A 12,400-nucleotide genomic window follows, 5' to 3' on the forward strand; every position below is an offset into this window, starting at 1 on the left:
TGTGTATGTATGTATGTATGTGTGTGTGTGTGTGTGTGTGTGTCTGTGTCTGTGTCTATGTGCACGTGTGTGTGTGTGTGTGTGCGTCTGTGTCTGTGTGCATGTGTGTATATGCATATAACAAGTTCGGTTAAGTCGGTTGCCCTTAGAGCTAATGAAACATGAGCCTGTTGGTAAAATCCAGGAACCTGTTATCATTCTTCAATGTCACCATGTACTATTATATCACATTCCCACTTTCACAAAGTAGCTGCAGATTATCATTTCATATACATAAGCAGTATGATTTCGAACAACTTTACACTGGTCAAGGAAATTCTAAATTCCCATCGGTCAGACCATATATATTTGAGCTGCTCAAAGTGAGTATTTTTCAACAAATCATTTCAGTTTGTACATTAAGGTTTCGGTACTTTGCAATGTGTGTCCACTCTTTTGTCTGATTTTTATAAAGGGGCATATATGATAAGCATACTATGACCAATGAAGCCGTTAACATCAAATGTCAGCAAAAGATTTACTGAGGTAATTGGAGGGATTAGACTGCGCACACAGTAGTTTTCCATCGAGACGTCTCGTGGCTTGGTGATTAGGGTATTCGGCTTAGTGGTTAGGATAATCGGATCCGTGAGAAAGGCACTTTATTTCACAGTGCTCCAATCCACTCAACTGTCAAAAATATGTAGTACCTGTATTTCAAGAGGCCAACCATGTCACAATCTGTGTCACGCTGAATCTCCATGACAACTACATTAACAGTATACGTGTCTGTGGAGTGCTCAGCCACTTGCACGTTAATTTCACGAGTAGGCTGTTCCATTGATCGGATCATTTGGAACCCTTATCGTTGTAATCGATCGAGTGCCAGTAGGTTCCCCATCGAACCAATTCTAAAATGATTAAATCCTCTTTTTACAATTATCAACGGAGGGAGCTGTGTTTGTTTTCCAGGGACAAGTATAAGGTCCTGCTCAGGATATAACTATATAGAAGCAGGCTTTATTTTATAGTGGTAATATAAAGAATAAAAATGACAAATAAGAAGCTTATAAGGACCTACACTGTGCTTTATCGTATTCCGAAGCAAAACGTACTTGTCCATCATCTCTACGTTGAGAAAGCTAAATCTGCTTTGTAGACGTCCAAAATATATTCACTCACGAATTTTATCCCCCAATAAAGTAAAATTTTGTCGTAAAACATAGAACAAACCAATACATTTGACTACTGTGTATCGCCGGTAAAGCAAAGATTGATCACTTTCCAAGAGAGAATTATTTATAGCAAAGGAGACATGTAATATGTTCGACTTAGTATAGAATTTCTTATTCGGATTTTTAAGTTTATGTTGGCATCAGTAATTTCTTTCTCAGAAATGGAAATTAATTTGCCTTAATTTACATTCTAATATTCATATATGCAAATCATACAGTCTTTGTTGTATTTGTGCGTCATTTTGTTATGTAAATACCGATGCCATTAAGATATTACAGCTATGAAATATATCCTTGGAATAGAAGAATAGGCTTCGAAGAAGGTATATACATAAGAGTTACAAATAAAACTTTTTTCATACGTGTCATTTTGAATTTTCTATATGAAAGCGAAGTCATTTTCTTTGTAATTATTTAGCCAGAAACATGAAACAACAAATTATTAGTTGTGCAACACGAAATTTTAAATCTTATAAATTATTGTAAAGATTGTATAGAAAATGCAGTGAATTGATAGAAGCATCGTGTCGATAAAAATGCTAAGCTTAACTTTGAGCGTACGTTTGTGTTCTAACTATCATTTATGCGACAAAAATAAGTTTATTATTAGTTAAGAAATTATGGCGGCGAGCTGGCAGAATCATTAGCGAGCTGGACGAAATGTTTAGCGGTATTTCGCTGCGTTCTGAGTTCAAATTCCGCTGAAGTCGACTTTGCCTTTCATCCCTTTCAGGGTCGATAAACTAAGTACCAATTGATCACAGGGGTTGATATAACCGACTAGTCCCCTTCCCCAAACTTTCAGGCCTTGTGCCTATAGTAGATAGGATTATTACATAGGAAATTAGTATGCCTCGTAACACAGTGATTCCGGAAGAGAAATTGTCCAGTAGAAAACGGGTAAAGTTTTTGGCGGAGATCATCGTATTTCTACTGAAGATAAAAGGTGGATTTCATTAGATCTCATAATACATCACTCTATATTTGGTGATTAACAACTTAAGTCAATCCTCAGCAATCTATGGAAAATAAATCAATATCTAGCCAATTATATATTCCATTTAATGACTCATTAACTTTTTACAAATTAAACCTTTTTCTATCATTAGTATTGCGAGAAATTCCTTTAAAATTCGATGTGAAGGAAGGAATAACGTAAATAAGTTTTCAATATTCATTGCTTTCTTTCCATTTCTACGATATTTATATATATTTATATAAATTGTTTTAAAAATTCACGATTTCGTAATCCTTATTCAGCTAAACGTTGTCAATATACCTTTTTATATAGATAGATATACCTCTTCAACATATGCCTTGTCATTTCGTAGGATCCCTTTTTACAACTCTTGCCAAATTTGATATAAAAATTTGTAATTATGGTTGAATTAATATAGTTTGTGATTGAATTATTTCGTTAATAACATTTTAATAGTTTTGTAACAGAGAAAACATTCAACAGAACTTCGTGTCAAACATTAGTTAATAAACAAATCTAGCTTCAAACTGCGTCTCTAGTACATGTTTAAAGTTAATCCTTAGAAGTTTGTTGACAACTCAACCTGTAATCTTATTATCTTTATTCGAAACAAAGATGATGATGACGATGATGATGATGATGATGATGATAATTTCAGGCATTTCAGAAATTGCTTCATATGTGTTTCGATGGTTCTTGCTGGGGTTTAGTTAACTTTGGGTTAGTTAAAGCAGTGATAACATTGTTTGGTTTAAGATATTCTTTATTTAATTACATAAGATGGAAATATTCAGCGTTGAGAACTATCTCATTTTAGATTAAAAAATAGAAAACTCCCTTGTGAAACCAATTATATTTTTTAACTGTTATATGCTAAATTATATCAGTTTATATTTAAAACTATAAATTTTATTTTAAACTAAAAGAAACATAAAAAGCGTTTGTCTTTTAGAGAAAAGTTTGTAAGTTTCACGTATTATCTAAGTGTTTTGTTTATGTGTTTCTTGCAGCACGTCATACATAAGGATGCAGATGAATTGTTTCTCTTAGTTGGAGCACACAACTTCTACGTTAAATATGAAGTCAAAGTACAAGCATTCAACTTGTTTGGGGATGGACCGAATTCTACAGTTGCAGAAGTTTACTCTGCTGAAGGAAGTGCGTATCTAAATTTGATAATTTCTCCCCTCAATTTAACTTCCATACAATTACTGCCATAAAGCTGATAAATGAAATCATAGAAATACTTCTGTGATATCTAAGAAAATTTGATTAACACTTCTCATAATCTGTCAATTTAAAGTTTGTATGTTTACCGAATCCACTTCCTTATCCTCAACATTCAATTGGAATAGTAAATTAACGATAATTTATCTTACAAAATACCTCAAAAATACCTTTAGTTGTTTGTGGTTTTATTTGTTGTATTTTTAATACAAATTTGACATTTAATCATTTACGTCAATTCTGGGGAAAGAGATGGGAAAAGGTTCTTTTACCTTACGACCGCATAGATAATTTTCTTAGACTTTGATCAGAATCCAATACAAGTAAAACTTGTAAGAATTAAATTAAAACTTCTTCAATGTTATTTTAAAGAAGTTTATAATCAACTTTTAAAAGTATTCGGTAATTTTAAAAACAGAAATATGCCGGAAAAACTATATTTCTGCATTTTCTAAAGTAATGATTTAACTTTACTAAAATCTCCGTAAAAATATATGAAATGATTTAGATGATGTGATGTTCACCTTTTGCCAAGGATATTAGTGGTGTAATTGTAACGAATTATTTCCATCTCGCCTGACAGTCACCATTGCGTTTTGTCTTAAATACTGTCAAACAATGTGTAATGAAGAGGTTTAAATTTAATAAAATATAATAGGAACTTGCACGTCTGTCTGTATGTCAAATCATACTTCATTCTGCTATAAGATGCTAGAGAGAGCATCTAATATAGAAAATAGATTTTGTGTAAACATTAAAACTGCCAGTTTCACTTTTGAAACTTTTAGAAATTAAAATTTTATTGCTTTAAGTTGCCTCAAAGTTTGGCACAAACCCAGAAATTTGGAGGCATTAGTCGATTACATTCTCCCTAATACTTGACTAGTGCTTATTCTATCGACCCTCAATGGATAGTATAGAAAAGTTGGCCTGGGCGAGATTTGAGCCAAGTACGTAAAGAGCCGTATGAAATGCAGTTAAATATTTTCATGACGTTATAACTATTCTGCCAGCTCACCTCTATTAAAAGACATTACTGGCTGCCAATAAGAATCAAGTAGATCAATTATTGCCTGTTCGTAAACTTTAAGAATTATGAACAATGATAAAAGATTATTAAAAATTATTATCTTTATAATTCCCTTAAATAACTTTAAAATTACGACAAAGAACTTCCAAACTTTATATAATCCAAATTTAAATCATGTCGTATATTAGTTCTATTACATTAACATAAGCGAACAGGATAAGAGCATAATCGTCCCGATATCGCAATGATTAGAAACAAAAGTATTGTTTCAAACGGCAATTTAAATTTGTGTATCTTCAAAGTCAAATGATGTATAAAATTATTGCATTGCTCTCTAATGCACATTTATGTTATACTGATACCAAATGATTTAGGAACATGTAGAGCAACATATATGGATCATGGATATACTTGATTTTAAGGTAGTTTCTTAGATATATCTTGTAAAATTTAATTGATTGCCTTTATATTCAGTCCTAACCTTTCAGTGAGTTGGTCTATAAACTTTTTTGATGCTCAATTATATGAAAATATCAATGAAGATAAGTTCATTAAGAAACCTGCTATATGTATCTATATATGCGTTGGGGGTGTCTTTGTGATTGTCACCTATCACCGCCTAACGGGCAGTCATAGCTCGTTTACGTTCCTGTAACTTTGCAGTCTGAAAAGACAGAGTGATGAAATAAATCTCAGGTTTTAAAAAACACCGAATACGTGGATCAAATTTTTCGACTAAACACTTAAACACTTCGAGGCGGTGCCCCAACATGCCCGGACTCCAATAAGTGCAGCAAGTGCCAAAATTTAAAACTAATTTTACTAAACCTGTTGCTTTACTGGCCAGATCGCATGTTACTAATTCAAGTAGGAGGTTAAAAAAGAATCTTTCGTGCGACTGAGTCCCTGCAAAAACTTAATTTCCATTAATTGACAAAATTGTTTAGTAGTTAGAGCTGCTCACTTCTAAATACGTACGCAATTCTGTGACGTGTATCTTTCTCCTGCACACTCCGCAGCATTTAGCTATGCCCCTCTTCATTCTCAGTTAAAACTTCACTGAGGTTGGGAAAATAAATCGGTGCTCTACAACTGTTTGATATACCATAATTGGTTAGCTTCATTTCGTCCGGCCTTACGTTCTGAATTCAACTTCCGCCAAGAACGATTTCGCCTCTCATTCTTTCGGGGTCGATAAAATAAGTATCAGTTGAACACTGGGGTAAATGCAATTGACCTAGCCCCTTTTGTGAAATTGCTGGCCTTGTGCCAAAATTTGAAACTAATACTATAAAATATTCTCTTTAGCGAGGAGTCTTTGTTACTATTAATCAAATGTTCCTTTTACGATTAAACATTGAAATAATAGAAATTATTGTTATAGTGTTTGAACAGATTTTTAACTATTACGAGAAAGAGAATATGTAGATAAAACATGATGACAAAGCTATTATAGAATAAATTTCCATTTTTAGTGCCTACCGTGGTTCCAGAAAATGTTAACGTGGTTACATACAATGGTACTGCTGTTACTGTATTGTGGACCCCAGTGCCTGATACGCATGAAGACATGAAAGGAGTTGTCCAAGGATACCAAGTAAGTATAAATACTCCAATATAAATGTGTCTCTTTAACAAAATATTGGCTTCAAATTTTGGCACAAGGCCAGAAATTTCGGGGAAGGGCGTAAACCGTTTACGTCGACCCTAGCGATCAACTGGCACTTATTTTACTGATCACGAAAGGATGAAAGGCAAAATCGACTTGGGTAGAATTTAAATTCCGAATGTAAAGACGGATGAAATGCTACTAGGCATTTTGCTCGGCGTGCTAACGATTCTACCAGCTCGCCGCCTTTTCACACGAACAAAAATATTAACAACAGTAGCTTTTATTTCAGTTAATTTCAAATGATTTGATCATATGATTTTGTTTCTTTGAATAAAGTTTGATACTCGCGTTGAAACAAACAAAAGAAATAAATGAAATAATTATGTATTTATCGTTATTGTAGATCGTGTTTCGATAAAATAATTTTCCATTTTCAAATTCTCTTTGATACAGTCAATAAAATAATTGGAAAGAAGGTGAAAATATTCCGCTTTGAACTGGAAAAAACTCGCATTTCACATCTATTTGATATCAGTAGGTTATTTGAAAATAAGCAGAGAAAATTGTAAACTGAAAATAACGAATATTATGTTAATCATTTTAGGATTTCGCAATTAAATATTGAAATATAATTTACAAAAATAGGTTCCAATTCTGTAATCTTACAATCATTTCATATTTTCTAACACACACATATAAGGATATTTGTGCATGGACACCATCAATATTGCCTTCTCTTTCCTTCTTCTCGTTCTCATCCTTATCTTCATCCTTATCTTCATCCTTCCCACTTCACCATCAAGATGTTCATGATCATCAGTTTCATAAACATCAACATGTTTTCGAAACACAATTTAGTTTTGACTCTCTATCCATAACAAACTTATCAACTAGATCTCTCCGTTTGATGTTTCCGCATCAAGTATTAGCAACAGAATTGAAAAGAAATCTGCAGAAAGTGTATTATATATTTCAAACAGATCGTTCGTCTTGTCGAATTTAACAAATATTGTATCTGCTTTCCTTTTATTTCACCTAGTTTAGCTGTTGGATGTTGCGGGAAACCATTGTTGAAATTTTTAATTTTCATATTTATTTTAACAGATAGAGGTCTTCAAGTAAGACAAGTAATATATTCAAGGTTGTTGTTGTTGTTTTTCACTGGATTTAAATCCGATCCTGATATTAATGCTAGAGGTATTCTGAGATTTATAAAAGTTTTCGCACCATCGAATTAGTCTTGTGAAATTTTCTGTCCTCCATGAAACCACTTGAAGATTTTTACTTATTCGAACTGAAATGCCAATTGTCTTTACTGCATTGTATAATATTGCAGTCATTGTATAATATTGAGTTGGATAAATCAGAAGGAAGATGAACAATATACCAAAAGGCATATATGTGATCTAAATTCTGACTAATTCCTTATATTTTCCAAGCATTAACTGAATAAATCACTAAACTATGTGCATGGAAAATCGAACAACACTAATCATATTTTAAGAATCTAGCATAATAATGAAAATCTCTCTTAGTCTCTCTGTTAAAAAGTATATCTTTGCAGAATGTTTCTAACATTATTATGAAAGCCGACTTAGAAACTAGCTTAAGGATGTCTCATATGTTTGTTGTACATGTAAACATATGAGGCATAATAAGAAAGGAAACAGCAATTTCTTCAATAACTTTCAATATAATTGTTGCTAAGCCAGTCGCAAAAACTTTAAAATACAAAGGAAACACATTTCATAAATTTCCTACAAAAAATATCCCTCTAGAATATTTTTCATCTTCAACAACTAACATTGACTAAAATCCACTAATCTATACACGATCTTATCTGCGAACCAATGTAATTATATTAATTCTTATATTTGCCTCTTAGATTCAAATCTCAGAGTTACGGACACAGGTAATTAATGGTTTCAAATTTTGTCACAAGGGTAGCAATTTTGGAGGAGAGGATGAGTCGATTACATCGACCCTAGTGTTTCACCAGTACTTAATTTCTCGACCTCGGCGGAATTTGAACTCAGAACGTAAAGACGGACACAATTCCGCTAAGCATTTTGCCCGGCGTCCTAACGATTCTGCCAGCTCTCCGCTTTACACAGGTAATCAATAGTAAGCGCCAAGAGCAACTATGCTCACGCGAAACACAAAGATCAACTCTAATCCAAATTTTGGATTAGGTGCCAGTCCATCAGCTTTAAGTTGCAATCATCAGTAAATTCCATGAATATGTAATTGACCTTGAGTCGTGTAAGTTGATCTTGAGTCGTATAAGTCGTGTGGTACCATATCTATGTACCACCTTATTGCTTACATTCTCAAACATATATTGAGATGACCCTCAAATTTTCATTCAATTTAACATGCTTTCTTTTGAATTCTCAACAGAAGAAAAAGTAAACTTCATTGAATAGGGAAATAAACTATAAATAAATCCGTATCTTAGAATCTTAAGGAGTACATATTATTGATAACATCATTCTGTATGTACTTTTACTCCACTTTGCTTTCAGATTTACATTATCATTCACAATATTTGTAACTTCATTTATCCCTTAATTTAATTTGATTCCAAATAAACGTTATTGTAATTTCTTCCTCATTATGAAATTTGAATTATCTTCACAAATATTTATTTCAATTTATTTGAAGATTTACATCTATAATCACAATAATTATAGCATGAGATATCCAGTAATTTAATTTAAACCCAATGAAGTATTTGCTTTATTAATTATTACTCTCTTATTACATAAACTAATTCTCTACGGATTTTATATTTCAATACATTCTGAAATGCATTTCCGCTTATAGTGTCTATAACTTCTTTTGTCCACAAATTTAACTTGAATCCAATTATAGATTGGTTTTCTTCAATTTGACTTTATCGTTGTATGGTTTGTATTTTTAGTTTTCACTTTATTATTGATATTTCTTCCAGCTACTAATTTATTAAGGCGTTTTATGTCTTCCCATTCCGATAACACTTCCAGGAAACTCTGATCATGTTTTAAAATAAGCATAGATTGAATCTGTTCTACAGATCATTAACAAGTTGTAGACAATAACAGATGGTTTGCAATATGAAGGTATTTTTTTCTGATTAAATTAACAACATTTGCAAATATATTCCTTAACATCTCCTTCAACTCATTTTTAGCATGATTCTTTAATAAATATTTCCTTGCAGTATCATTGTAAATACTTAGTGTTTTGTAGATTTCAATTAATTAATATACTGCACGTCACTTCATAATGAATTTTTTTTTCTTTGGCATTCCTGAAAATCTTGAACTTAAAGTGAAATATCTAAATAGTATATGCTCAAAACACGTTCCAATCTCATGACTTCCATTTAAACTCAGCAACTATGTCGAAAAAGATATTTAGTTTGAATCCTTGTACCATTTCAGCCTTTTCTGTATAATACAGGGTGGGCCAGAGAAGACGGACGTTTTTTTTTAAAATCTCAAAATCATTAATTTTCGCTGCAAACAAATTTTATTGCCATCAATGTGTTCGTATTGAATTAACATTTGTCGAAATCAAGTGTGGAAAATAACATCAACTGGTGTCCGTTTTCATTGATGCATTTCTGAAGGCGTTCTTGGAAGTTGGGACTCCACTCTTTCCAGCTTTGCTATATGCATAGTCCCATGGTTTCGACTGTTGCCCAATGATTAATTTGTACGGGTGGAAATGCAGGTCTTCGTGCAAAATACGCCTTCTCGATCGATTACCGAGCAGAGCAATCCGGACTCCGTATCAAAGCTTGTCTGATGCGTTTCACATTTTCCTGGGTCCGTACCGTTTGTGCATTCACCCAACGTAAGATTGTGTTATGCGGTGGAAACAGCCTGATTTCGGTGAATGTTGAAGTGCCGCCGAAACGCACGCTGAACTGCTGTGACAGACTCGTTATTCTTCACGTAACTGTCGTAGGCAGACATACGATGCTCTATCGTCCACAGTGTCATGGCTTCACCTGAAAAGAGAAGAAAATGCTAAGATACCACGGACCGAATGATACCTGTCAGACATATGTCCCCACCCCTGTTACTGAGTAATAGCCATTTCAAAAGCGTCCATCCTCTCTGCCCCATCCTCTATATACTCACCTTATTACATGCTTTGCAGTCACTACAAAAAATAAATTTAATTTTCAAATCAATGTTTGCCCTTCCCTTTTACAATAATATTTTCTTGTTATGTCCATCGTACAATATGTTCTAATGGCACTCAGTTGTGCGAACAGAGTCGTGTTTTCGAAAATATTTACAAAATTACAAAATGTTTATGAAACAACTACATCAAACCTTCGATAATAGTTATATAATTTGGTAAACAAGCATTTTTCCATTCTTCTCTTCACTCAAAATAGCTGTTTATGTCTCGTACACAAATTTTATTCGTACTCTCCTTTCGTTCATCAGTTATGTATTCTGAAACTGCACTTCATTATTTCAGTCTTAGTCAATTACTTTGCAGTGTGATGAGCAGCTATCGTCTAGGATAGTATTCATTAGAGATAAATATTTAAACTCTGAATATCCACGCATAGAGTACGTTCGCTTTGATTGTAGTAAATATCACAACTTACCTACAAGACTATCAATTATATATATATACACAAAGAGAGAGAGAGAGTGAGAGAGAGGGAGGAAGAGAGAGAGGGAGAGAGATTATTAAGGTGGCTATTCGCAATTTACAACCGAAAGGTAACAAGTATACTCGTTACTAATGTAACGGAGAGTGCTAGTGAGCACCAGCATTGCTAAAAATAAGAGTTAAGGTTACCCGAGTTTGATCCTGACTGAACTTCCCACTCTCTTAGACTTGCATTTCTTAACCACTTCCAGACCTTTCAGCACCTCTCTTCATGCACATACCAAAACTCTTCCCGGATTACTGCTAGATCTTCGTACTCTTTTGGACCCTCCGTTCTAGAGTAGGTTTGTGCATCTGTTGGTGTCTCATAGCTTTTCTTATTACTTTAACAGAAAAGATCCTGTTTCCTGTTTTCAAATGGAAAATGATGAATGGATGCAAGTTCTTATGTTCCTTATTGCATAATGAATCAGCCTGGTGCTCAACAGTATAGATAAGGTACTGTTCTGCGTAGTCCGGCTATTTTCAGTTTTAGAGTAAAGTAAATGTTCTGAAAGAGATATATATTATTAAGAAACTTCATTCAGATATCCAAACGCTATAGGAGTATAAATAACTTCCTAATATTGAAACAAAAGAATACAAACTGAAAGAAGATAAACTGCAAGGATGGTTTGATAATTTCCTAGCTAGGTTGATGTATTGCAGAAACTGAGGCTATGTACTAGATTTCTTGTAAATACATTCATGGATGGGTGTAGTCGGTGACGGTTGTCCAATTCTTTGCCTTCTCGCTACTCAGTCATCCATACTGTATATAGAAACACAGAATTATAGGAGGAGCTGCATTGAATATGTTACACAAATCCCAGTCTGAGTCCAAAATTAAAATATCCTGAACTTCAGAAAAATAAAGAGCGAGAAATTTCTTCAACGCAACATATTGTTGTGAATCCCGTACTCTTCAACAAAGTTCATGAAATCGAAGCATCTCGTAATTCTTAGAAATATATCATGATTGAATTAATTGGTTTAGTATCAGCTGAATGTTCACCGGCTCTCAACCAAGGCTAACGCCCTACCTCTAAATTTGAGACTTTATGCCTATAATAAAGAGAATGATTATTGTACTCCATGTTTTATCTACAAACACATGGATACTATAAGCAGGCTTTCATTTTTGCCATTTTATTTTTGTTTATTTTTTCATTTTTTATTTAATATTGCAGTATAATTTTGTTTTGTTGAGAGACAAATTCCGATATTCAATATAGGTGTCCCAACACAGTATAGTTAAAATGATAATCAATCAAAGGTTTTGAAAATATTTCCTATATTTGTGTACTTCGTATTTATTGAAACTAATGCAAGTAAACGGTTTTAAAATTTACATCAATGAAAGAATATTATTGCATTTAAAAATATTCAAATGAAATTCTAACAAGAAATTGGGTTTTCCAATTTTATTCAGGTGTTTCAGCTCTCAAATACATGGAGTGTATTATATGTGGCTCTCCCCCAACTTAATAAATATGTATTATATATACGTGTATATAGATACAGACAGACATGCATACAGACAGACAGACAGACAGACAGACAGACAGATAGATATCTTTTTATTATAGCCACACAGGGCTAAATACAGAAAATGGACAAATTAGAAAGTAGAGCTTTTCTTGGAGGGGGGGATAATTTCGATCAAAAGGGATCGCGGG

The 12,400-nt window shown here is 33.2% G+C and overlaps 1 protein-coding gene across 1 annotated transcript in view; it reads left to right on the plus strand.

Moving 5' to 3' along the window:
- The window catches only part of LOC106874031 (contactin), a 164,816-nt gene that overhangs the window by 115,014 nt on the left and 37,402 nt on the right, over positions 1-12,400 (plus strand). Inside the window, exons 19-20 of the mRNA XM_052968460.1 lie at positions 3,204-3,351; positions 5,926-6,047. Coding sequence (XP_052824420.1) covers positions 3,204-3,351; positions 5,926-6,047 — 270 coding nt within the window. The remainder of the gene's footprint in view (positions 1-3,203; positions 3,352-5,925; positions 6,048-12,400) is intronic.

The sequence above is a fragment of the Octopus bimaculoides genome, chromosome 6 (assembly GCF_001194135.2).
Source record: "Octopus bimaculoides isolate UCB-OBI-ISO-001 chromosome 6, ASM119413v2, whole genome shotgun sequence".
Classification (NCBI taxonomy): domain Eukaryota; kingdom Metazoa; phylum Mollusca; class Cephalopoda; order Octopoda; family Octopodidae; genus Octopus; species Octopus bimaculoides.